Source organism: Ornithodoros turicata, chromosome 1 (genome assembly GCF_037126465.1).
Source record: "Ornithodoros turicata isolate Travis chromosome 1, ASM3712646v1, whole genome shotgun sequence".
Lineage (NCBI taxonomy): Eukaryota > Metazoa > Arthropoda > Arachnida > Ixodida > Argasidae > Ornithodoros > Ornithodoros turicata.
Genome location: NC_088201.1, coordinates 33,851,475 through 33,877,757, shown reverse-complemented (window position 1 = coordinate 33,877,757; position 26,283 = coordinate 33,851,475). Strand labels below are relative to the sequence as shown.

The 26,283-nt window shown below is 45.2% G+C and overlaps 1 protein-coding gene and 2 non-coding genes across 3 annotated transcripts; 2 read left to right on the top strand and 1 right to left on the bottom strand.

Annotated features, from left to right (window-relative positions):
- The first annotated feature begins 1,186 nt into the window (after nucleotides 1-1,186).
- LOC135398171 (uncharacterized) lies at nucleotides 1,187-8,548 on the top strand. The gene is made up of 3 exons (XM_064629602.1): nucleotides 1,187-1,298; nucleotides 6,947-7,408; nucleotides 8,462-8,548. Exons 1-2 carry the CDS (start codon nucleotides 1,287-1,289, stop codon nucleotides 7,376-7,378), a joined length of 444 nt encoding a protein of 147 aa, XP_064485672.1. The 5' UTR covers nucleotides 1,187-1,286; the 3' UTR covers nucleotides 7,379-7,408; nucleotides 8,462-8,548.
- Nucleotides 8,549-21,880: 13,332 nt separating this feature from the next.
- Trnas-gga (transfer RNA serine (anticodon GGA)) lies at nucleotides 21,881-21,952 on the bottom strand. The gene has a single exon. It is a non-coding gene; the product is annotated as a tRNA-Ser (tRNA).
- Nucleotides 21,953-22,017: 65 nt separating this feature from the next.
- On the top strand, nucleotides 22,018-22,089 carry Trnas-gga (transfer RNA serine (anticodon GGA)). The gene has a single exon. It is a non-coding gene; the product is annotated as a tRNA-Ser (tRNA).
- Nucleotides 22,090-26,283: the final 4,194 nt, after the last annotated feature.

Here is a 26,283-nt window from a genome sequence, read left to right as displayed (position 1 = left end):
AATGTTTGCGGTATATTTTCAATGGCACAACATGTTCACACAATTCACGACAGCCTAAACAACCCTAACAGACAGCGTAAACAACCCTAGCACGTGGCTTCAGTGGCGGTAGGGGCTTATACGATGGCAGAGCTACAAAAGCAGACTAATTTACTGAAATAATTTGTGAAGCACCTCATCGAGTGAAAGAGATGAAGCCATTGGCGTAAATGTATACTACAAGTTACAGTGGAGCAAAATCAAGGAAGCTAACATACATAATGTGCTGTTTTGCTGTTATGTTAAATAAGAGATATTCGCGTGGGAGAAAAATGGTGAGATGCTGGACGGATCGGCGAGGTACCCTGTCGAACTGCCACGCTGGTATGTCGTTAGAAAACGCAATATAACTTTGCTGCTCGCCGACTAATGTGTTGATTACCTCTATAACATGCAATATGCAAGGCCCATTTCCACCGGTAAACGTTTTGTGCTGCCTTATTCGTTAGATTACGCAGATCAACAATATGACTTGTCATCGTGCCTCAGCGGCTCATGCCTCTACAATGACTCATCAACAGCCACTCACGCTATCAGTGACTTTGTAAAACAGGAAGTAAGACCAGACGGCAGAGAGCATACGAGACGGTCTCGGCTATGGAGACATCGCATGCTCCAGACGAAAATAGTAGGAATGCGCAAATATCCGTTTCCTTTTTGCTAATATATTCCATACGTCGCGTGCCAATGAACACGGCGGGTCTAGAAGTTATCGTGGTGCATTGAGACCTGTACGTGCTTGTCGCCAAATCTAGGGTATAGCTCGCACTTCCTCCAGCTGTGGAAAGTCCCGTGTCGCCCATTTTGGAGCTGTCGGAGGATAACGAAATGGTAACTGGAAGACCGAGAACTGCCCCGCACCGCATTCCGACGTGAGCAACAAAAGAATTCAAAACAATTTTTTTTTCTGCGTCTAAGGAAGAGAGGAGGACGACGCGAGAGAAAAGCCCTGAAGTTCATTTAGCGGCTGAGATATTATCCGTCCGACGCATGATTATGGCCGGTTGGTCAGCGGCGAGAGTGTCTCAGCCTCCTTTCACTACAGCAAGGATGGGTTTCTCCCGCGCTTCCCACCACCGCCATGCATCTTGGGCCTGCTATTTTTACCCTCTCTTTCCCTTTCTGTTACAGTTTTCACTAGGTCAGCCGTCAGGTGGAACCGTCGCGTATATATACACTCCCGGTCGTCCGCAGATGACCAGTCATTCGCTTGATTCGTTCCCAGCCTAATACGTCCTCGGAGAACTATGAAATTCACGGTAAGTGCCACGTCTGGTGATGGCCGCTGCACTCGATGGGAGTATGTGCCGGTTTCGTGACTGCATTAACGGTTACAGTGCGCGAATGTGCATGAACTGGTGGTCGGTGTTACGGAGCCTTCTTAGCCTTAGCTTACATTTCCTTCCTGTGACGCATGTTGAGGTACTATTGACCTTCTCCTAAAGAGAACAAAGACAGATACGCTATTAACACAGCATGACAAACGATAGTGACAAGGACAAGAATAATACGGGGACGTATTTGGCTGCAGATGATGCTACCAAGTGACATAGTTGCTTGTTAGCAAAATCCGTTTTCGCCTATATGCATTCTTCGCTCATATTCTCAACTTGTCAACCAGTCAGTGCTTCACACGCAGAAGGTAAACGCGTAGAAAGGGATTAAATGTCAGCCGAGCGTTAAGTGATGTTGCGGAGCTCTTAACGATAAATTCGTTTCGCCGCATTCAGTGTTGTTTTTCGAGATTAGTGTAACGGGTCGTCGTCTTGAGATATGTTAGTGATGATGCATTCTTTGGTAAAAGGACAATGATTGCTGCCTTTGGACATCTCTGTGCATAAGTCTATCCAACAGCTAGGGCGAACCTAAATTACGTGCCAAATTCAGGTGTGTGAAACCCCGCTGCTATCTTTATGCATATGGAGACCAAGTTGGTGTGGGAAGGTGTTTTGTTTGCACTGTTTTTCGCCGTGGGAAGACGCCTCGTAAGTCGAGTAATTGGCGGCACTAAAAATTAAATCCCCCTTTCCACTTACATTCGGATGCTCACCATTCTAGGAAAGCGCAACAAGTAGCCAGCAGCAATCAGTAACGGCTAGGTGGGAGACTTTCTCTGAGAAACCTCTTGCTCGTCGCGTGTGTGGGAATTTGGCTCCCGGAAGAGCACACCAGCCTGGCGACGCTTCATTGCGTCTTCCTCGTTCAGTATGTGCAGCAGAGCGAGGAGAGACTACTGCACTACTCCTCTTTAAATGTCATCCACGCCCTGCTGTGAGTAGCGCTGCTCTTTAGCGTTCTGCAAAAGGAGTGGATGAAACAGCGCAAGCAAGAACACATCACAAAAGAGAGACACAGACAACGCTGTGTTGTATTATGTGTGGTTGTGTTGTCTGTGTGTCTCTTTTGTGGTGCGTTCTGGCGCTGTTTCATCCACTTGATCCACCCAATTCTATGGCTTAGTTTGCAAAAGGAGATTCGGTTTCAGTTTATTAGCTCGATTAACCTGAAATATGGAGGACGATCTGCGACGCATTTTCTGCGCCGCAATTACCGGCTGGACTTCGCGCGCAATGGCATATTCGATGAAGGTGGCTTTCACAACCATCCTACTTGGGCCGTGACGGATCTCATTCGATTCATTCCATGTTCACCAGGTAGCCTCAGGGGGATATCACGTTCACCAGGACTCTTGCAGGCTCACCAAAGCCTATAGCGAACCTGGCTTCTCCATCTGAGGCTACGCTTTCCTTTATGTAGTTATGCAGTTTAACCTGTTGACTTCTGCGCTCCTGACGTCTCCACGGCGCTCTCAAAGACTATAGTCTGCACGGTGGCTAATCTAAGGACGTCAGTTGACGAAAAATAAATGTTGTATTTATCCTAAATGATTGCAGCTCCGCAATTTACTTTACTGTGGGTGATACATGGTTGACACACTTAATCGTTTTGTTGACAAGACTACTGATCATATCAACGTTAACGCTTCAAATCCCATTAAAATCATACTGCGAAGAAACCGTGCTTCTGCAGGTGCTTTGCCCTGTTCCGAATTTCCATTGAATAGAATCAAGCAACACATAGGGTACAGGGAGTACAAAACAGTCTCAGTTTGTGGAATTTCCGCATAAGAAAAGAGTATTTAATTTACGCGTTAATCTGCGGACTGCGCGAGTAAGGTATAAATGCCCCACAGGAAGTTAATTCAGCTTGTGAGGTCGCCAGGTTCCCGAGACTTGAATAAAACGTCCGAGTGCATATCTGCTTGCTGACGGCGCAAGGCGAACTGACATCCGCCATCAATCGACTTGTTGAGCGTTTGATTCGTGTGCACGACGTTCTCTAAAGCAACGGAAGTGTGGAGTAGTCTGATGAGCCATCCAGTCGCAGCACCTTAGTGGTGGACCAAAATCCCAGATATGTATTTTTGCAGAATCTCGGGATTTTGGTATCCCAGAGCAATCCCTCCTTTACGCTCACTGGTCATACTCTTTTGGCGCTAGCCGCGTTCCACTTCCAACTGGCAGATAGCAAACTGATGGTCATGTTGTAGACATGGCGCTACTAGAGTTGGTTGGTCAATGCTTCATAACACGAAGGGAAAACGCAGCTGCATCACTGAGAAAGGTGGAGTAGATGTCACAGCGAGTAGTGCCATGCGCGAGTAGTACTCAAGTCAAGGCAAGTGAGTATTTTCCGTGGATTATGTTTCTCGTCTCTTGACTTGCGCACAAATGGGAAAAGAAACTATTGACATCGAAAACGACAGATTACGATTAGAACACAGAGAAATCAAACACGTCTCAAGGACGTTGGTATTTAACGTTTATTGCGTACGATGACCCTCTCGCCAGAGTAGACCTCCACTAAACCATTGAAGCCACGGGATTTGAGCCCGCAAGTTAACCGCGAAGCAGATCACACAACAGACGTACCCTTCTATACTACCAGCTCGATTGCATTCTCGCTCTGGTTAAAACACAGATGTTGATGAACTAAGGTAAGAACACGCGGCTTTATCTCAGGATGTGTGTAGCTATTTCGACAGTGTCACAATTTGTAGAGGCAAATTACAGCCATCTGCGGCCAACGTAAACATCACCCGCACAGCATCGTGCCGTGTCAGCGACCCCTGCCTGTAACTTTTTAGTGTGCAACTTGACAGGACTCATCTTAAGGAAATACAGAAGGCTCGTAAGTACAGAAAGAAGAAAATATCGAGGTCGGTGGTCATTATGCAGCCACGGTCGAATAGCCCGACTACGGATCAATCGAGCAAGATTGCTTCATAACAAGGTCAATGCCACGAAGAACTGGAAAAGCTGGACAAGCGGTTCTTCAAGTCGTGAGCAATGGTGGAGGGTGTATGCACTGCGTGACCACGAAACCTCAATAGGCCCCTTACTTTTCAAGAACACAATAATAACGCTAATAATAAGAAAAAAATTGTGCCGCACTCTGAGGTGCCCGGCCGCGATAAAAAAACTCATCAAACGAGAGGTTTTTCGTATTTGGAGTTCAGTTGAGATGTATCAGGAGACTCTCATAGATAGGAAGTAGCTTTAAGGTCGCTCTATTGTGAGACAATCTCGCCTATTGTCTAATATCGCGCTCTTGCGTTTATTAGCGATGTTCATCGGTAAGTGATCATTATCACCTTGCAGACGAATGTCAGGTGGGTCGTTCTGTGCCCCATCACTTAGATCACATGCAAGAAAAGAAAGAGAAAGGAAAGACCGATGCTATATCATTGAATACGATACCATTTCGACACCTGTTTCACCAGTGTTTAAAAAAGGTGTTTTGATGAATTAAAAAAAAAGATAGAAAAGATAAATATGGTGTTTTGAAATAGCCTTACCCTCCAATGTATAGCAGTTTAATTATAATGCGCCGAGATAAGACACGACCTTTTCACTAGTTTACTCGCAGCAAACAGCCGACATAGCCGCGCAGGTGTAACAAACTTCCACCCGCCTTCCGTACACCAGTTTAACGAAACGTGTTCGAAATACCGAACACTGACGTTCCGCCTTTCCGGCTTGACACACCGGGGCTCGAAAGGCCTTTTCAGAGGGGGACACCTACCGGATCGGCATTTGTGCCCATTGACACACGATAACGGAGATTCTCCTTTTAGATAACGGGCCTTTTCGAAAAAGGAGATCGACTATCTCCTCTCCGATCCAAAAGGCGTAGCCTTGAAAGCAGCATCCGCACATGAATAGCAGATCCCGATTATTTGGCACAAAAATGCCTGTCTTCAAGGTTTTTATTAGTCGTTGAAATAATTTTCTAAACTTACAGGGGCCTTATTATGTTTTTTTCGGACGATAATAAATTCAATAATCTCGCGCCCAAAATGCCGCGTGTACAGTGACAAGAGAGGGATACATGGGCTGTAATAAAGTTATGGGAAGACAATTTAGGTAATCTGCGCGGACAGAAACTATACTGAAGAAGAAACTATAGTGAAGCCTACGCCCGTATCGCCGAAGCATCGAGCAATTCCGGAGTGCGCTAAGAGATACACTAAAGCGAGATCGCCATTGTCGTGTGTTAGCGGCGCGAACTCCTTTCCCTAAGGGGCTCTTCAAAGCTGTAGAGGACCCCTACTTCAAAGGAGTTCTAGCCCGCCCGTGTGTCACGGGTACGTATTACTTTGCTCATATTTTTGCGAAATGAAGTCAAAATTAAGCTCTTAGTCCGATAAAGTTTGCAAGTCGCTTGCGCTTTAGCAGTCTCAACTTCTACCTCTTGAAACTGGTCTAAGGCCAGAATGATGCAGAAGGCGCGCAGTTGTACCGACATAAGGGGGGATAGCTAAAAGTAGAATTGTGTTACCGGGGCGTATAAAACCAGAGTTTGCGCATATTGTTTTCCATTCCTGTACGTGCAACTAGTACCGCATGCAGAATGCTGCAGGTTCGTTAACGCTTGTGGCATTGTTCCTACTGAACAAAGGCACAAGCGTACACACACAGCCAGAATTAATGGCAGTGGTCCGGTTTTGCGTAATAACAAAGACTTGGCGAGGCTAGGAAGCAGAGGCCGTGGGGAAATTACTTTTATTTTGTTACGCGCGTTACCATTACAGTGTTGGATAATTAATTTTTAATAATTGGGTGTTTACGTCGCGAGACTACTGAGATCATGAGCGACGCCACAGCGGTCGGTCTGTGGATTGCTTTTGCCCACCTGAGGGTTCTTTAACGTGCGATGAAAGCTCATCACACGGCACCCCGTATTTAACGTCCCTCGCGGAAGACGGCGAGTCTAAGCAACTTGTACCCTGCCACCAAGTTGCTGGCGTCCTCGGCCGGGTTCGAACCCGCGATCATTACAGTGTTGGAATGTAATGTATTGCAATAGTAATGTATTGCAACTTTTTCATAGTAATGTATTACTAATGTAATTACTTTCATGAAGTAGTGACATTACTTTCACATTACATTTTCCCAGAAGTCTCTAACACGGTCCTGTGCGATGTTTGAAGTGCCTACACTGTAAAGAGACGTGATTATACTTGATTTCGTTGCACATTAGCGGTGATAGTACCTAGATTGCAGCGTAGAAGAAGTTGGTGTTCATAGACTCCACTTGGGCTCTGTCCTTGGTGACTTGATCGGTGACAAAGGTGGTTGGGAAAAACCAATTTCGGGATTTTTTCGTAACTACTGACTTTAGACAGTGCGTAAACATTCAACTCAACTATAGCGAGTAATACCATTGTGCATTATACTCGGCTAAAACGTAATGGCATTACATACTCATTACTCCTTCACAAAATGTAAAGGATTAGCATTGCTCACCATTACCGAGATGTAATGCATTGCTCCCCATCTCTGCAAGAAAACTGTGGCAAGAAAAACCTATCCGATGAATAATATAGGAATTTTTTGTGTTGCAGGTTGCAATTGCCTTGAGCCTGGTAGCGGTCGCCTTTGCGGGCCACGCAGGAGGTGGATTTGGTGGTGGTTTCGGTGGGGGTTTCGGTGGCGGCCACGGCGCAACAGTGGTCAAGGTGGCCGCACCGGTAGTGAAGCACGTCGCTGTCAGCCACGGTGGCGGCTACGGTCACGGACACCACTTGGGATATGCTGGACATGTTTTTGAGCAGCTTCTCAGCTACAGTGGCCTGTATGGCGTCCCAGTGGGACATGCGGTCCACGTCGGACACGGCTATGGTGGAGGACACAGCTATGGTGGAGGACACAGCTATGGTGGAGGACACGGTGGCTTCCTCGGCGGCTTCGGCGGCGGTGGTCATGGAGTTAAAGTTGGTCATGGTTATGGTATTCCCGTTGGAGTTCCCGTAAGCTTGGCCCACGGGTGGCACTGAGAGGCTGGTTCCTCGAATATGTTTCTTGCCGTAAGTGTCCTTTTCTATTATATATGTTAGTTATATGAGCCGTTATATACTATTCCTACACTTGCTTTATATTAGATATCGACGAGTAATCATGAAGCGTATTATAGTGTGCGCACCTACTTTGCGATACTCGATAACACAGTTTCGAAACAGGTAGCGTGCTTCATTCAAGCAGCGTGAGGCTCTGAATTTGACATCAAGGAACACAAAGGTGAACGGGGGACACTATGCCTCTGCCTTGGATAAGTACGGCGTACAGTGTACCTGATAGGAGTTGACTATACGGTTCAGCAACATTAGAGCAAAATTTCCCTTAAGTTCCTTTACGAAATGTTAATTTTTATAATTATATAATCTTTAGGGAATGTAGCAAGCGATACTATTGAAGTGATTGAGAACGGAAGCCATCGCGTAAATGCAGACAAGAAAATATCGAATGAAAAGCGATAGGGCTTTTCGTGCCTTATCAGCTATTCGACTGTCTCTGTCATACGCTACATAGTCAGCTGCGCACGGCCACTCTATAGGTACCCTGTTCAGTGAAACATGACGTGCTACACCCCCATAGATGCTGATATATAATTAAAAAAAAGTGCATTTATGCCAAGAAAATTTGTTCATTTACAATAGAGTTACCCGAAGACTACGTCACTGTCACGTGATCTGCCCACTGGTGGGCAAAACACACGTGGTCATCTACGCCAGAACACGCGAATAGTTCCAAGGGTGGCCAGCACCCCCCACTGTGACGCTTCAGTCGCTGCAACCTTTACATAACACAGGGAGCTCTATTACGGTCAACTTCTATACTAGGAAGTGCAACTCAGTTTGATCAGATACATTACTGCAAAAATTCACGCTTCTAGTTCTCCTACATCGAGAACTCAATCAATCAATTCAATCGAGAGAACTCATTCTCCTAGCCTGACAAACATGCAAGCTAACTACCACATTTAACTGTACATACCAAATTTTGAAGGCGAGCTTTGGTAATTTTCATGTGTAGCCATTAAATCACATTTATCGCTCTTTTATCATGATTATCTCTCGCAGGTTCCTGGTGAAGGCACTCTACCAGTCATGGATCTTTGTAAATATGCATCAACACTTGTTATGTTTGCAAATAAATGTTTCAGTCAATTTCCTGAGTCAGTCTACAGTGCGCACACTGTGTTGGCCATGTTCTTTTCATGTGCTAAGATAAATTTGAGAAAATCCACTCCGTATACTACGAAAATTGCTATTGATACCTATATTGATACCTATATTGATACCATAATACCTATGCTTGACGCTGTTGGGCTGATAGAAAAAGGGTGCCAGAATACATCTGCCAGTAATATAACTTTTCCCAAGTGTCCTCTTCCCTGGAACACAATTTTACCCTGAGAACAGAATACGCTTGTCAGCGTTTAGCATATGTGACTTGATTAGACAGATTATGACCATCTCACAGATTGAGTTACATCGAATTTCCTGCTTTCCAACGGCGCCTCACGTGAAAAAGGAACTGACAATAGGTAGTTTTAGGGAACCGCAGATGCTTCCCGATTCTGACACCATATCACAACCAGCCAATCAGAGCGCGGCGGTTTGAGTCGCGGAGGGATATGATTTACGGACTGAACCACGGTAACTGAAAAGGGTTGCCTTCCCCCAATTTCTTCTTCAACTGCAATGGCGACTGTCCACTTCGAGTGGCCACGGATTCTGGTACCGGTAATGAGCGGGATATCCCGCAACGGGTTCACGGTCGACGACTACCTTCTACGTGAAGTGCTTTGCGAAAACACTTTTGAAAACTTTGCCAAATAGTCAGTGATCACGGAATCTGTAAATCCGAAATAGTATTTTCTTCTACTATCAGATGGCGCGGCTGTTCGTGATAAAGAGTCGTAGCGCGTGGAGCCAACGTGGTTCTAAAACTCTCTTTCTGTCTTCACGTTACGAAAACGTGATTCATAGACGGGAACGCAGTATGCCCACGGTTTCTCTAATGTCGTTGCAAAGCATTTCCACCCACCCGTAAGCCACATAGCCGCGTGCCACTGGATATTCATGCGCTCCTTCTCAAAGCATTCAGTATTATTGTATCAGGACTCCGCAGACTGGTTATGCTAAGCACGCAAGAACACGGCCTTACACTACTATGACGTTTGCACTTTCCGACGCTGTTTGAATGGCCACTGTCCCAGTAGCGCCACACGCAGTAATATCGTGCCGCAGCGTGTCGTTCTGTAACTTTTTCGGCGGATTTTCGTCAACGGAGTTAGTCAGACCATAGTGTATTAGGTCGTGAGTGCAATAGTAGTTATAGCCAGACCTGTAAAGTAATTAATTGCAAGTAACCCAATTACTGTAATCAATTGCAGTCTCACTAATTAATGAAGTTCAGGATTACTTTCGATATCATGAAATTGTAACTGCAACTTAATTACTATTGCAAGTAATTTGTAATACACCTAGAGTTACTTTTGGAATTAGTTTGCACGCGACTTGGGATTCAACTTCATATTAAATTCTTGAATCATTTTCGCGATGTCCGCGATTTTTGCTCACTCACGAAAAGCAAGATTATCGTGACCTTTGAGACAGACACGAACTTTGAGAATTATAAAATAGCGTAAACGCAGGCAAGCTAGTGGACAAAGGTGCATGACAAGGAAAGCCTAAGCTTGGGCACAAATATTAGGCAAACCGACATGATCGTGTCGGTCTGCCTCAAGCTGTGCAGCTGTCGTTCTGTCTAATTTTCGTGCCCAAGCTCGGGCTTTCCTTGTCAGGAACTATGAGAATGCTTTGCTTTTGAAGGCCAATGAACATTAGAAGCTGTAAACATGAGCAGTAGTCTCTCTGTGTTTGGCATAACTTAAAAAAGTAGGCCAGTTTTCAGAGTTTTACTGTGGTATTTTTAAGGCATTCACCAAATTCACGCTTATTAAATCACGCAAATTAAGGCTTCACCAAATTCACGCTTATTAAATCACGCAAATTAAGGCTTCACCAAATGTGTTCATGCATGTCCTCACGTTTCTGCAAAGGATAGTCATTTCTTTTGCCTTTTCAATACATATTTCCATATTTGTACTGCATTCCTCGATAAGGTTTATTTCTTCTATTATTTTTTTTAATTTTTTAAATTCATTGTTAGCGCAGCGAAGCAACTGTGGCTATGAGCGGCGTACAGACGTGGACAGATGGAGAGAGGACAGCAGGAAGGAGTGGGGGACATGAGTGTTAGTATGCGTCCTGGGTCGAGTTCAGGGGGAACTGTGCCGGACATTCGTCTGGAAAGTCTTTGGAAAACCCAGGGAAAACCTCAGGCAGCACAGTCGGTGGTAGGATTCGAACTCAAGACCTCCCAGGCTTCAGTACGATCTTGGCTACCACCAACGAGCTGGACGCCTTAACCCGCTCCTCCATAAAGTTATAAATCAAAATTATGTATTGAAATGAACGTAACTCGGTGTACTCGGTAACTCAATTACTTTTGAGAGTAATTGTAAATAAGTTACAACTATAAGTAATTGCAACTGACAATTAATTACTTTTGTGAGCATGTAGTTGTAAGTAATCATTTCAGGTCTGGTTATAGCAGTACGTATTGTAATAGGTCGGGAGCATCCCCTGTAGTGCAGTGCTTGAGCTGCGTTACGTGTGCTCTTTCGAATATACGCCGTTTCGCGTCCAACGGGTCTCGCCGAAAGAAATATCTGATTTCCCTGAATACGTTAAAAGAACGACCCGGTACGTCATATGTCAATTCTATCGTTGTTATTTCACCATAGCCTGCCCCCTGACATACAAGTTAAATAGTATATAAAGAGGTTAAGAGCAACCACAGGAACGAGACTTTTCTCTCCTTTTGGATGAAATTGAAACTTGGAAGCTACAAGTGTGCACGATTCACACGGAAAGATACAGTGAAAGCAAATGTTATAAACGATCCTGAATATTGATTTAGAGTTATTTGCATTATTGAGTAATTTTATTGATGTGGATATTTACGGGAACCTTTAATTTTTGATGCGATAACTTTATATGGCGTATCAACGTCGGCAATCCTGCAGGTCCGTCCATAACAGTAGTGTAGAGAGAAGAAGAGAGAGAAGCGAAGAAAGAAGAAGTTACAATTAGCACTAATTAGAGTGGTGGTAGCGGGTGTTGTATCCTACATCGTGCTCTCCAACCGCTTCTATAGGCACTTCCTTCCTACTCTCATACACTGTCCCGTACACACACATTCATACAGTCATCCTTTTGGCCGTGTATAGTCGTCATACGCATATTCCTACATACTTGCATTTCCAGGTCCTGTATTAGTCATCACACGTCATATATGTCATAAGTTACTTGGATCTGACCTGGCCTTAGTCCCTATCATTACTGCACAGACAGACAAACATCTTTCGCCCCTTTTGTCCTGGCCAATCTCCCTTAGTGGCTCACGGCCATTATCTCATTGGTAGAAGAAGAAGAAGAGTGGTGGCGCCCGAAGACCAGACGACCCGAAGATAGGAAGATGACCCCATGAAGCTACCGCATTCAAAAGCGCTTCGCAGTATGTCCAAAGATGCAGCACATTTTGTTATTATGCGAAGTTTATAAAGTATAGACAAGCTGACCCGTAACTCTCCATAGAGCTCCACTTCGCATATACTTTCCCTTTTAGAGATGGGGGAGAAACGAAAAAGATCCAACAAAGACACCAGAAGAAACAGTGATACATATTTGCACACGATACGTGCACCTTTTTGTCCAAGTTGTTTATTACAAGGTTCAGTAAAAGCACGGTGTGCACGCATTTGAGCAGTTAAATATGCAAAACGTATTCCCGCCTTCTTAATACAGAGTACATCCTAAGGAGAAGAGTGACTTTTGAGTTTGCGTGCTCTGGTGTGGCCTCCCTCCCTTACAGAGAGAATAGGTAGCGGGGATGGGCATAAATACATTTTGTAAGTATTTAAATACAAATACGAAATACTTTGTTGAAAAGGGTATTTAAATACTCTTCATAATTAATTTTCAACGCCCGTATTTAAATAGAAAATATAAACACAGTATTTAAATACCGTAACTACTACACTCTAAATATTTTCACACCTTTAAAGGTGTAAAATTGGTGTATTCTCATGTATTACACCTATTTTACACCCTAGAACCTAGGCTTGAAAATTTTCGAGGGTGTAACTATGGTGAATTACACCCTTTTATGAGACATTGTCAGGAGGGTGTGATGAGGGTGCAACAGAGGGTGTATTTGGAGGTGGGACAGGCTCCATTACACAGGCTAAATGCATTCCTGTTCCTGTGTAGTGTTGGAGTGCTTGTGGTACCCAGAACTTAAGCTTGTGATACAAGTTGTGATATAAAGACCAAATGCACAGTTACTCAACATTTGGCACACTGTCATCTAACCCCTCAAGGTTAGATGACTGGAAAATATAAGATTACTACTATGTGATAAAGCTGTATTAAGTGATACGTTTGAATACCTTCATGCCTACGTAATGTAGGATATGTATGCTGCATGGCATAATGTCAACCTAATAAAAGCATAACTATTCAGTTCCTGTGATTGTGTCTGATATGTATGATGTATGATGCCCGCATATACCCACATCAATCACCTATAACATGTGTGTGCTGTGCAACATGTGTCTGCAATGTCCTATTTTTTCTTCACACGGGGTACAGCTGAGTAGTATACCTGGAAAGTATTACAAGTTCAGTGTGAGAAAAGTATATTCTTGACTTTTTAAAGAATATTTTGCATGGCTGTGATCGAAGAGTGATGCCAAGATAGCCACAATGACACTCCAAAGTACCAAGCATGTGCCTTCTGTAAAAACTAGAAACACTACATTTTCGCAGTGAAGCTGTAATAATTTACAGCTTCTTCTTCTATGGTTTGCAGGTTACATTACACCCTTCCATACAATTACACCCTTGATTTCTTGAGGGTGTTCCGTTACACCTTAAAAGGTGTGCGCCATGCACATGTTCTTTTACACCCTTTAAGGTGTAAAATTGTTTAGAGTGTACCATAAATATTGTGAGGAAAATGTCATCTGGATTTACAGAAATAACGATGATCATAACAACAAATCAGCAAGGAACAATAGCATTTATTTGTTATATTATCATGGCGATTTTAATATTAGAAGTTTCCCGAAGACTGCACCTTTTAAACATCTTCTGTTCGGTCGTACAATCAGATTCGCAAGGGAGAACAGCATCTCCACAGGTGCCGATGAACAAATGCTTGTATTAAATTTGACGAAGATGCTTCGTACAGCAAGGTAATTGGGTAGTCGCGACCGTTGTCCGCAACGACAGTGAAAAACTTGCCATCTAAAATGGTTTGTCGCATGCGCATGCTAGCGCAAAAATGGCATAACTGCACCCCAAATTCGCCCTTCTTCCCGAAAGATCAAATGCAGGGCAACTTTAAGATATGAGTCAGCATATACTGTATTTAGGAGTATTCATAAAGTATTTACAAGAATAAATACCGAAAAATTGGTATTAGTTATAGATAATTATAAATACATTTTTCAAGTCTGTATTCAAATACAAAATATAAATACATGTATTTACATTTTAAATAGTATTTTAATTACAATGTATCTAAATACTGCCCATCCCTGATAGGTAGTGTCCTCTCAAAATTGTGCAGGTCTTTCCGCCCTCACTTCCCCCTCCACTTGCTCTCTCGGTTCCAACTCCCGCTGTCTCTTGCGCTCTTTTCCCTTCCGGTGCTAACGGCATTGGCGATATGTTCAGTAACGTCACAGCTTACGGGATGAACGTCCACGGAGAGGTCACTTGGTGCGCGCTTTCCTTCAGTCTTTGTCAAATCCCAGCCCTTGCAGCGTCTAGGCTCGTCAGCTTCGTTCGTTTCGTAAAATCCAGTTCAACTAAAACGAAGGTGGAGCGAGTTCGCCGGAACGCAAACATGAGTCGGCGGCAGCGGCTTCTACGGTACGGAGGACACCAGAAAAACTTAGCTTACTAACGTGTTGGATTTCTGAGCTCAAGATCGCGGGTTTAAACCCGGCCGAGGACGGTATCAATGTGCGGGAAGTAAACATTGCTTTCGGCACCGTGTGTCGGAGGTTTCCGGATCACGTCAAAAGAACCTCAGGTGATCGAAATTATCCTCAGTCCTATACCCTGCGGCACGTGCAACATGTCGCTACACTGGGCCCCGCCGCAGACATGTACAAAATACTGCGCAAAAGTGTCTAAAATAACATACCAAATACTCCACGTAAAAGTATTTAAAATAGAGTACAAAATACTCAAAACTGAAAGTAATTTGAGTAGAGTACTAAATACTCTAAGAAGTATTTAAGATACTCTTCAAAAGTACTTTAGTATTAGCAGTAAGTGAAACGCGTATCCTGAACGTGGCCATAGAAATGAAAAGAATAAACTTCATCCGCCATACTTAAGCATGTCTTGTATTTGCAAGGTTTTCGTGTCAAGTAATGTTTGGTCAACTCAAGTAAACTTTGGTGATATGTTCTGATCCAAAACTTCGTAGTCCCTCCTGTATATCCTCGGGTATTTCAACCTATGGTTCGTGTTTATTGCTTTGGTGACCAAGCAAATAAATGCCGGGATTCTCGTGTGCCTAATCCCCTGGGGATTCACCTGGCAATATGAATAGGAATCGTTTTGCGACGAAGGGGTCGGCTATTGACAAGCAATGCCAAGCGTGGGACCAGCCTATTGTACAGGAGGATAAATGACAGATGCGTGAATTCGCAAAAAAAAGAAAAAGAAAAAGGAGGTTAAGTTTCAGTGAGCCGAAAATCTGGACACGGCGGGGGAGTGTGCTGGATACGGCTTGACGAGGAAGGACAGCGGAGTTGCAAATACTAAGAAAAGTATTTTAAATACTTTAAAAATACTTGTCGCAAAAAGTATTGAGTAGATACCAAAATGCCTGAATAAGTATTTAAAATACTGTATTCTGAGTACGTACTCAAGATACGTACGAGTCGGGCAGACAAACCTTATGTGTAACATCACGGCACCATTATTGCAAGGGTATACCCTAGCAGGTGTAAACTGAGAGATTCAGGGGGGTGCCTAGAGGTATAGCACACTTGAGCTGTGCATGGGCCGACTTTTTCGAGCACGACACGGCCCGGGCGCATCGAAAAATGGCCCGGGCCTTCCTGTTTTTATGCGGCCCGGCCCGGTGACCCACCGAATAATGCCCAGCCTGGCGTCTCCAGCTGTGACTTACGCATAAGATAATACAGGGTAACAAAGTCCACAACGCACGTGGGCAAGCGCGTTATAGTTGCACTACAGGTATTTTGTGGAAGCAGAGGATGTTGTGGACGGACTCCTTCTTCCAATCGCTACCCAAGCTTTGCGAGCGTGATGGTGGAAGATGAGCAATGCGAAGTGGCTGTGGGAAGGTTCTTAGAGCAGGGGTCTCAAACTCAAATCGAGTCGCGGGCCTCATTGACCTTAGACGACATCATGGAGGGCCAGAATGAAAGGAAAAGCAATGAATGTAATTACCGTAATTTCACGCATATTAGCCGCGGCTTATGCGCGATTTTTTATTTATTTTTTCACGGGTGCTCTGCGGCTTATCCACCGGTGCGGCTTATCTGATGACTACTTTTTCCTGTTATTTTCTCCATACGCTGCTTTAAACGAAAGCGCTGACAGTGTCTCTGGAACAGCCCTGCCCTGCCGATGCACGAACAGTTCGTAACAGGGACTGGTCCACATTCGAGTAGGTTGATCTTCCTGGTGCATTCCCCCAAGCAGCTTTAACGAAAGCGGTGACAGTGATTAACGTCTTCTGGTAGACCCTCTGACCCATCAATCCACGAAAAACGCCCAACAAGGGCACAATCCGATGTTGGTAGAACTCTAGAACTGACCTCCTTTGTTGTACACTGTGCCGATCCCGGAGTATGGACCACAGGGTTTATGGCCTTCTCTATGGTCTCCTTTGTCGCACAAATCAGTCGTCTCGTATTGCCCGCGGCTTATCTGCAAGTGCGGCTTATCCGCCAGAAAAATTTCAAAACTTACCTAAAAACGCGTCCTGCGGCTTACCTGCGGTGCGGGTTATACGCGTGAAATTACGGTACTATAAAGTACCCTAATATACCATAAAATAAAATATACATAAAAAACAGGAGTGCTGTACTTATTGTGGAGCCGGACGGTGCGTGCAGAATTCCATTGTTGGGGTAACTGGTTATAAGTAACTCGTTAGTGTAACTTATGCTACTTTTTCGTTGAGTTTTAAGTTAACTCGTTGTTTTTAGCTCTAGTAACTTCTTGAGGAACTCGATCCTTTTTCGGGTAACTTTGTCAAAGTAACTTGGGATAAGAAGTTCCCTTTTATTCGATTCTGGTATACAAATATCCCAAGCGGCGTGCTCCCTCACTAATGAGACGACAGACACGTGTGCGCCGTCGTACGTGCACAGTGAGTATGACTCTGCTTTCCTGTGGTTGCGTGGTAAACGCTACAAATTCAATGCCGCTTAGTAAGCGACGAACTTTTGAAAGGCTGAAGTACTTTCATTTAATTGTCAACAAACAGCTCAATTTAAATTACTCGTTACGATTTAATTTTACGGGACTTTCTCCACTGCGGAGTGCGCACTTTCGGGATATTGTGCCCTTCAGCCCGCGCTTAGATGTGCTTAAGTATTTTTTTCCCAAACACATTATGTTTATGGAATTCAATTCCTGGTGCCAACTGGATTCTGTGCCCCATGCAATACCACGCTCCTGCCTTCACAAGGCTGCAGTGTGTATAACTAAATAACATTCTGAAGGGAAGTGCCTCAGGACGAGAGTGGCCTCTCTGAGTCGCATCTCGTCCTGAGGCACTTCCCTTCTTACTTCCTTACCGGTTCGCTGGATTTTCTACCCTTCTAAATAACATCATACCTGGGTAAATTACTTCTAAAATGTGATTAAATTAAATTACATTAATGAATTTAATTAAATTATATTACTCATCCCTGCAATTGAAATGTAATGAAATTACACTACAATTACTACGAGAAAATAATGACATTAGAAAGTCATTACTGCGAGCTTAATCGTAACAATGTTTAGGACGTGGAAATTCATTCTGGGCGTTGGAATTCTTTTAACTCGCCAGTTGCCAACTCTCTTTCTGCCAAGTGCCAGCACAGAACACAGGCTCGATTCTTTTGCAAAAGTAATTAGTAATGCCATTAAAATTACTGCCCAAACGTAATTAAATTACACTACAAATTACCAGAAAAAGTAATTCATTACTGTAATTTCATTACAGTAATGACATTACTACCCAGGTATGAATAACATTCTGTTTTGGCCGTACATTAGGAGACTCAGATGACGTTCACCATAGCCGAGCTGTGTATTTATAATTGACAGAGAGCATTACTAAGATTAAAGCTTGGCGGGGTTCTACGAAATGTGCGTAGAAGAACCTAAACTTTCAATGTCTGCTTTGTGCTCCGTTGAAGAACCTGTATTACGAGATCAAGATGATCAAATACCTCGCTAAAACATCCATTTGGGCTTGTTGTTACATTTGATTGACGATAAAAGCGCTGAAAACACGAGCACAGACGACACAACATAGAACACTCTATGTTGCTCGAGAGTGCTCTATGTTGTGTCGTCTGTGCTCGTCTTTTCAGCGCTTTTATCGTGAATGCCTCGCTAAAGGAGCACATAAAGGTACGATTCTTTCGTCACATCAAATACCGGGTTTCTCTTTTTTTTTCTTTTCGAAAAGCGTTTTGCACCGCTCGTCCTGAGATCAAGATAATTGAGGTCAAGAACTAGAAAGTGTATAATAGGTAACGAGTAACTTGAAAGTAACTCGTTACTTTTCCAAGGTACCTTAGGAACTTCAAGTTCATGTTTATTACCTGTAACTCCGTTACATTTTTTGCACTGCAGCTTAACTGGTAACGAGTTCCTTTTGTCCTGCAATTTCCCCATCTCTGCAGAATTCATTACTGAAAGCCTCCACCTGACACACAGAGAGAAATAATTAAGCTGCCTTTCCAAATCCGGGATAAATATGAAAAACCATTCCAGAAAAACACGTAATTCTTCACAAGCGATTACGACAATGTTCAGGAGCACTGAAATTATCTCCCATTAGACAGTGTATTGTTACCTTTGCTGACACTTTCAAGAAAGAAAAATAAAAAAAAATCGCAGAGAAACAGCTAACTGACATTATTGACAATGGATGGCTTCGGGTTTGCTACTTTGACTCCTAAAAAATACAATACAATGGCCTTTGTACATAACTGTTTTAACGTCGTCTCTACTTTCTCATTGTGTCACTATTTGGCCTACTGTGAGAATTAAGATGAGCCCATCTTAATCCTCATAATGGTTACAGTGTTAGTTTACCAAAGTGCACGCGAAGACCAGGTTGCCGTGTCCGTAAGTTGCAGAGGTTTATGAGCCACGAGAAGTGCGCGCATGCGTATGTTCTGCCTAACATGGACAGGGGCAGTACTACGTTGGGTAAGGGTAAGAACAATACCTGAAAATCTGGTTTCCTAACATTCCTGACTATTTATTATTATTTTTTGAGACGGTAGCTTCGTTCTGTTTATGGTCAAGGGCCTTCGGGCCACAGAATAGATAATCGCGGGCCGTGTGTTTGAGACCCCTGTTCTAGAGGGTCAAACCATACGCATAATGCAGCGCTCTTTCTTTGTTTTGGAAAATACATGCACAGGAATCATGCAAGCACGTGATCATATGAACTAAAAGTCTTGCATTGTATGGAATTAGCTGCGTGACCCGGGTCAGCCGGGCTCCCTGGGCCGGGGTGCTGGCATAATTTGTTGGCCCGGCCTGGAGCCCACAGTGAAGAAGCCCAGCCCGGGCCGGGTCGGGGGCCTGGGCCCGTGCAGAGCTCTATAGCACACATCCTAAAGAGAAAAGAGTACATGCATAGTAACCATGACTCTTTTCCTACTCCTGTCTCTTCGGCTTTACCCTGATCACTTCGCCCTATCCTTCCGAGGCTAATATTCTGCCAAAATATCCGTCGCACTTCTAGGCCCGTAAAAGTACAGAGACGGGACTTCTTCTTGTGGATCTTAATCTCATTTTACACTCACTACCTAATTTACCCTTCTGGGATTTCCCTCTAAAGTCCTCGTTTTCAAAAATTTCTTTAGGCTGTTTAGTGCGTTTCACGGATTCTGTGTTCTACATAGCAGCAAACATAATCGGGAACGCAACGACATTTCCTCTGAAGTCAACTTTTGCACGAAAAGGTACTCTGTTCATTTCAAATATATCTCTCGGTTTTCGACCCCTGCCTGAAATAAAGATGTATAAACCGGAAGCATGTATGTGTAGACGAGACGTTCACGTTCAGGTCACCAAATATGAAGGAGATGTTGTTCCTCTACATGAGTCGTGATTGACAATGATGGAATGTCCCGGATGTGCTGGGGAGCATCTCAACTCATGGCCCCACTCCAAGACTGCGCCGGTAGAGCTGAAACTGCTTCTGATGACGCGTGTCCGTTGCGGGGTGACTTGGTCGTTGTCCACGGACCACCACATATGTTCCAAGTGCTCACCCTGGAGGCTGGCTTGATGAGTGACAGCTATGCCGATTCCAGTCACCTCATCAACATGGACGACTCGAAGTATAAACGATCTTTATGGGGACCAAAACTTTTTCAGTGTATTTATGTCTCGTTAATATGGACACTCGCTTTTCGGACAATGGAGAGTGCAATAAGGTACCAAACCTATAGGTCCCCATGTTATCATGGACCGTTATTATGACAATCAAATTACATTGAGTGCCACCGGAGTCTCAAGATCACCATAACAGCTGTCATGGCTCCTGAGGCGCAGCAAAGAGGGCTTAACTTAGGACAATGGCGGCCAACACTCCACGTTGCCAAGAATCCGTCTACATTGAGTTGCACATCGCTACGCGTTGACCCAGGAGTTATTGCATTCCGGAGGCTTACCAAATGTTGTACAACACACAACACCAAGCACCGCATTGCGTTTCAGTGGGTACCACGTCATTCCTGGCAGTGAGGTGGTTTCGTCAGCTGGATCGCCCATCCATGTGGTCCGTCTCTAACTTCGGCTTCATCTTCTAGTACAGGGGTAAGGGGTTCTTAACTTGTATTATGCCAGGGAACCCGCGATGGTGCCAGCACGACTATGAGGAATCTACTATAGCTGCCTAGCCGCGATAGCTGCCTGATTTATTTGTTACAACGAGCGTTAGCCGTGGCGGTTCTGCGATCTCGATGTCGAGACCGATGCCTACGATGATATGTTGGGCACAGTGGGATACAAGGCTTTGGCCTATAGTACAGTCGACGATCGCTATGTGAAAGTGCAACATCGGGGCCCAGATCTGACGCGGGCAAGCTTTTACTACAAGCTTTTGTGGAGGTAGAGAATGTTAATAATAATTCGTGGCTTTACATCGCGAGACAACTGCGATCATGAGCGACGCCAGAGTGATCGGGTCTGTGGATTAAATTTGCCCACCTGAGGGTTCTTTAACGTGCGCCGTAATGTCGACACACGGCACACCACGTTTAACGTCCCTCGCGGAGGACGGCGTGTCTGAGCAACTTGTACCTTCCCACCAAAGTGCCACCGTCCTCGGCCGGGTTCGAACCCGCGATCTTGGGATCAGCAGGCGGACACGCTACCGACTGAGCCACCAAGGGCTGATGGTAGAGGACATTGTGGACAGACTCAGGACTGCTTCCAATCGATACCCCTCTCACCAAGCTTTGCGAGCGTGATTATGAAAGCTGTGAGGAGTCATGCATTGCGAAGTGGCCTTGGGAAGGTTCTAGAGGGTCAAACCATACGCATAATGCAGCGTCCTTTGTTTATTTTTGCAAATATGTGCACATGAATGACGCAAGCACGTGATCATATGACGTAATAGTCCTGCATTGTACAGAATTCGCTGCGTGAGCCGGCCCGGTCGGGCTCACGGAGACATGTTTGTCGGCAGGGGCCCGGCCCAGCCCGGCCCGTGGTGCTGGAGTATTTTGTCGGCCCGGGCCCGACCCGGCCCGAAGCACAGAGCAAAGAAGATGCCCAACCCGGCCACCGGGCCCGTGCAGAGCTCTAGCCTAGAGGACGAGCACTGCGAATTACACTTGCGGGAACTCGACATAGTTCGCGGAACCACGGGAGAACCACTACTCTATAGTAGGTGACTTCTTTTACCTAGATGGCTTGGTGACAGCACAACATCGCTGCGCACTCTTTGTTGAATGCAGTGGACCCATCATATTCCCTACCGCTTACCAAGACCATTTGCAGCCGCATCTTTCACCGCATATAAACAACGAGATTTGGCCGAGGCAGACCAACAATTAGGGACGACACAGACAAGTAAGCCTCAAACGCCCAGAAATTAACGAATGCAAACAACTCAGGGAAAAGAGGTGCTGACGCCAGGAATCGAACCTGGGTCTTCTGATTTCCGGTCAGATATGCTAACCGCTACACCACACCAGCACGCCGTTTCCCTTGAGCCCCTTGAGCCGTACTTGAGGCACTCAATGGCTCAAGGGAAACGGCGTGCTGGTGTGGTGTAGCGGTTAGCATATCTGGCCGGAAATCAGAAGACCCAGGTTCGATTCCTGGCGTCAGCACCTCTTTTCCCTGAGTTGTTTGCATTCTTTCACCGCATGCGGCTAAACGTTGCATTTAGTCCGACACGCAGAGAGCTTGCTTTGTAACGTCAGAATTTTGTTCGGCATCCTATATGCGGCGCGACTTACAACACATGGTACACCAGTTGGGTGTGACACCGCGTTATTTTCGTGTTAGACATGCACAACGCCAACATCGTGTCAATACGATCCTCTACGCAAAGGGGCAAGAACTTGAAGGTGTTCTTTCCCTGGACTTGTCCGAAAGCGCAAGTGAGGACTATAAGGAAGTAATAACTTTACTTCGTTTCTCGGCGCAATGTCATAGGTGAACGGGGTCGCTTCAATCAGCCGCGTCAGGTCAAGCACGAATCCGTAGTAGAGTTCATGAAGGGTCTGCAGTGGCTTTCAGACATGTGCGGCTTTGGACAATTCAAGAATGATCACATCTGAGGCCAGTCAGCTGCTATACTAAGAAAACAAGCCCTCTCCAAGCTCTCCTGCAAGCATATCTTGGTTTTGAGGAAAATAGCAACCAGAAGCCCTTGATAGCATAAAACGTGACTTCGTAAGGCCGCCGATGCTAGCTCATTTCGTTCCAGAGAGGTCTGTAACACTTTCTCGGAGCAATTTGCTGTCTCGTGCACTTTCGGATATCTAGCAAAGGTGTAGTGAAGTCTAAAAGAGTGTAACTTATGAACCTCTTGGAAGATACTGGACTATCTTCTTAGACAAAGGTTTGGTGTAGAAGTGGACCACAAATCTTGTTCTGTTGTTTGCGACAAAGCAAGTTGACCTGATGCTGCCTCGCCTATACTACAATTTAGGATTGTGGAACAGGATTGCTCGATTTCGCATGTTCTGACCACGAACTTGTTTACGGCTGATATAGGCTGTCATGAAATCCCAGCCTAGAAAAGGCGGGGCGAACCCTGAAAGCAGTGCTGATGTTTGATCTATTGCACGCTTCACTACAGATGTTGGAGAACACGAAGTGCGTATAAGGAGGCCCATGTGTACACACAAGTAATACGGTATGGCTAGTGTTGGGATCCCGGGATATCCCGAATACAGAAATCCCAGGACCCCGCCTGGTCCCGAAATCCCGGGATTTTTCAGAAATCTTGGGACTCGGGAAAAATTCCGCGAATCCACACTTGGCGTAGTAGCCAGGCATAACTGCGAAATAACTGTGTGTTCTTTAATTTCTACCATAGGTTTTCGATGATTGCAATTCTTTAACTGCATCTCGAGCTGCCCAAAAAAGGCACGCATATTTCTGACCATGCCAGAAGCCGGCAGATTGTTGACCCTGAATTGGGACGCATGTGCTCGAGCTTTGCGCGTCTGTTTTGCTTGGTCGTCACTCAAAGGTACAGAGCCTCTCCTTCGCAAAGAAATGGCGCTTTTCAGTTTTCATGAGCAGAGGTGGAAGAGGACCACTTCGCACACGCGCCTACATATACAATGCTAACCATCGCTCCATCAAGCGTAGAAGCCGAACGAGCATTCAGTTCTGCTGCGAATATATGTACAAAAATTCGTTCCCAGCTACGGGATAGCACGCTTGACGCGCTGTGCTTTCTGCGCTCCTATTTCACCTATACCATGAACACGCAAGCCAGTGATGACTGGAGGATGAACCGCGCTAATGACATTCTCCTACGAACTGTTCGATGACCACACGCAGGTGAAAAGCTTTATCACATTTCTTGAACTTGTTTGGTGAATAAACCATCTCGTGTTTCGAATGCCTTCTCTTCAGCATGGTGCAGGCCGGGGAATTCACTCCCAGGCGCTTCATAAATTTTTCGTCTCTAGTGATTCAGTTTTGTTGTTCCAGTAACTTGTAATAGAGCTTGGTTTCGTCTTTGGCGGCAGTATGAAATGAATGGATAGGAGCTATGCTTGACGACGACTGCTCACACAAAGCTAAGCTTGTTATTGGGCAGAACGCGAGAAGGCTGCACCTGTATTATTTTTTTATTTTTATAAAGAGCAAATCAAAACAAAGAAAATCACTCTTCTAATCTATTTATAGATTAAAAGAGTGGTTTAGATTTAGGTTTTAATTTCCACGCATCGACGGAGCACCGAGGAGAGGACACGCAACACGATTGATAGATTGATGAACGATGATGAACACGATGATGAACACGGAATAGATTTGTGCTACGAGAAGCGAAGCTATATCGTGGTAGTGGACTTGTACTATGATGATGATGATGAAGATGATGATGCGGAAAAAAAATAATGCGGATGTGAGTCGCGACAAAGTCGGACCGGCTCTCAGTGCACCTACACACGTTGAACACACAGAGTACAGTGGACGGTCTAAAGTGATGAAGTGCAACGTGTAGTTCTAAAGTTTCAAACGAGTGTGTGTAAAAATTCAGACAAGAAGAGCAGTCACTGGGGGAGCACACAAAGAACACACTTAGCAAGACATAGAATGTCCATTAGCCCAGTTGTACGCAGAAAAGCTTCAAGTGCCCTCATCGCGTTGTCGGACGACTGAGGACCTAATGGTTTCGCGATGTCGAAGGCTTAATCGGAAGTCCACACGAGACAAGCTTGCCTCTAAAACACTTCAAGTGCTAACGTATGTTCGACACCTGAGCTGGATGTGTTCTGCGTCCTCTACAACGCCACACTCACCGCAGTTCGGAGAGTCACGGTTGCCTAGTTCGAAGAGAAGACTTGCGCTGTACGGTACATTGAGCCGTAGCCTATGCAGGACAGTCGTCGTTTGCCCCGATAAGGAAGGTGGTGTTATTGTTGTTTTTAAGTGTTGAGAGAGGTCAGCCAATATTTGACTTGCTACTCTTCAAAAAAAAAAAAGAAAAGAAACAGAAAAGGTTCACCCGGACAAAAAAAAAATCACACACTCACACACATAAATAAACAGACACAGGGAAATGAAGATGCGCGGAAGCACGTGTCACAGGTCCCGCAGGTTTGCGGTCTTGAGGAATTGTAGCAGGTAGCCTGCCGCCTTGCGGCAATTATCGTCTATAGACCATGCAACCAGAATCTTTGCAATGGTAAGTGGCCGGCTGTCCAGTGTGGAGAGACGCTTTTCGAGGATCTTTCTCTCGTCCTCAAATTTCGTGCAGTGCAGTAGTATATGGATGTCGTCTTCGCTTGTGTGGCATTGTCTACATGTAGGGTCATCGGTCCTGTTTAGCTTATACCTATAAGCTCTTGTGAAAGCAGTACCAAGTCGGAGTCGATGAATGAGTGCTTCGTCGGTCCGGCTCATGTATCTACAGCCTGCGTATTTATATGGACCATCGAGGGCGACAAGCCTGGGGTGTCTCCAGTGTAGATTGGCCAGAAGCTTCTTCATCTCCACATCTGCCGTTCGCTTTGCTGCCCTTTTGATGTCGTCTTTGGTCAGTGGTATGTTTTCCCTGCATGTCAGGGAGTGGGCTTCTCTTGCAGCCTCGTCCGCCTTCTCGTTTCCAGGAATTTTGCAGTGGCTGGGGATGTGGCTGATGTCCGTCTCGTCTGAGTTTACCGTATGTCTTGGTAATTTTGCTCCGCATGGCGTCATTGGTGCTCTCCTTGTTTGACTAGTGTTTGTATGGCAGATCGTGAGTCAGTAAAAAGAACCCACGTTTGCGGCCGGTGAGTCGCCATGTGCTTCAGCGCCGATAATATCCTGCGAAGTTCCGCAGCCGTGGACGAAGTCTTGTGGCTTAGCTTGCTCTGTAAGGATTCGGCATTACGGGGATCATAGACGGCCGAGGAAGCCCCATCCACAGACACGGAACCGTCAGTATACAGGGGGGTATTGTGCTCCCCTAGCTCTGTTACCACGTCCAGCGCAAGCTGCCTAACAACTTCAGGAGGCATGTTGCTCTTTTTGGTAATGCCAGGGATAGTGGTGCATGCTGGAGGTGGCACTGGCTCTCTCCAAGGAGGCGTGTTTGGCTGCCTGTCTTTCTCGTATCCAGTTGGGATGTGTTGCTGGAGGTTTCTGACTACTGTGCCAAAGCCAGAGTTAGGTCGGGTTAAATCTAAGTATGCCAGGGGGCGAGCCGTGTTACGCGCTTGGTGACGCAGGTGTACTTTGATGACCTCCTTTGTTTGGAGCACATGCAGTGTAGGTTGATTGCCTTCCTCTAGTGCAGCAGTTTGCGGAGTACTCCTTGGGACGCCGAGTATGATTTTAATCGCGTGGGCATGAAG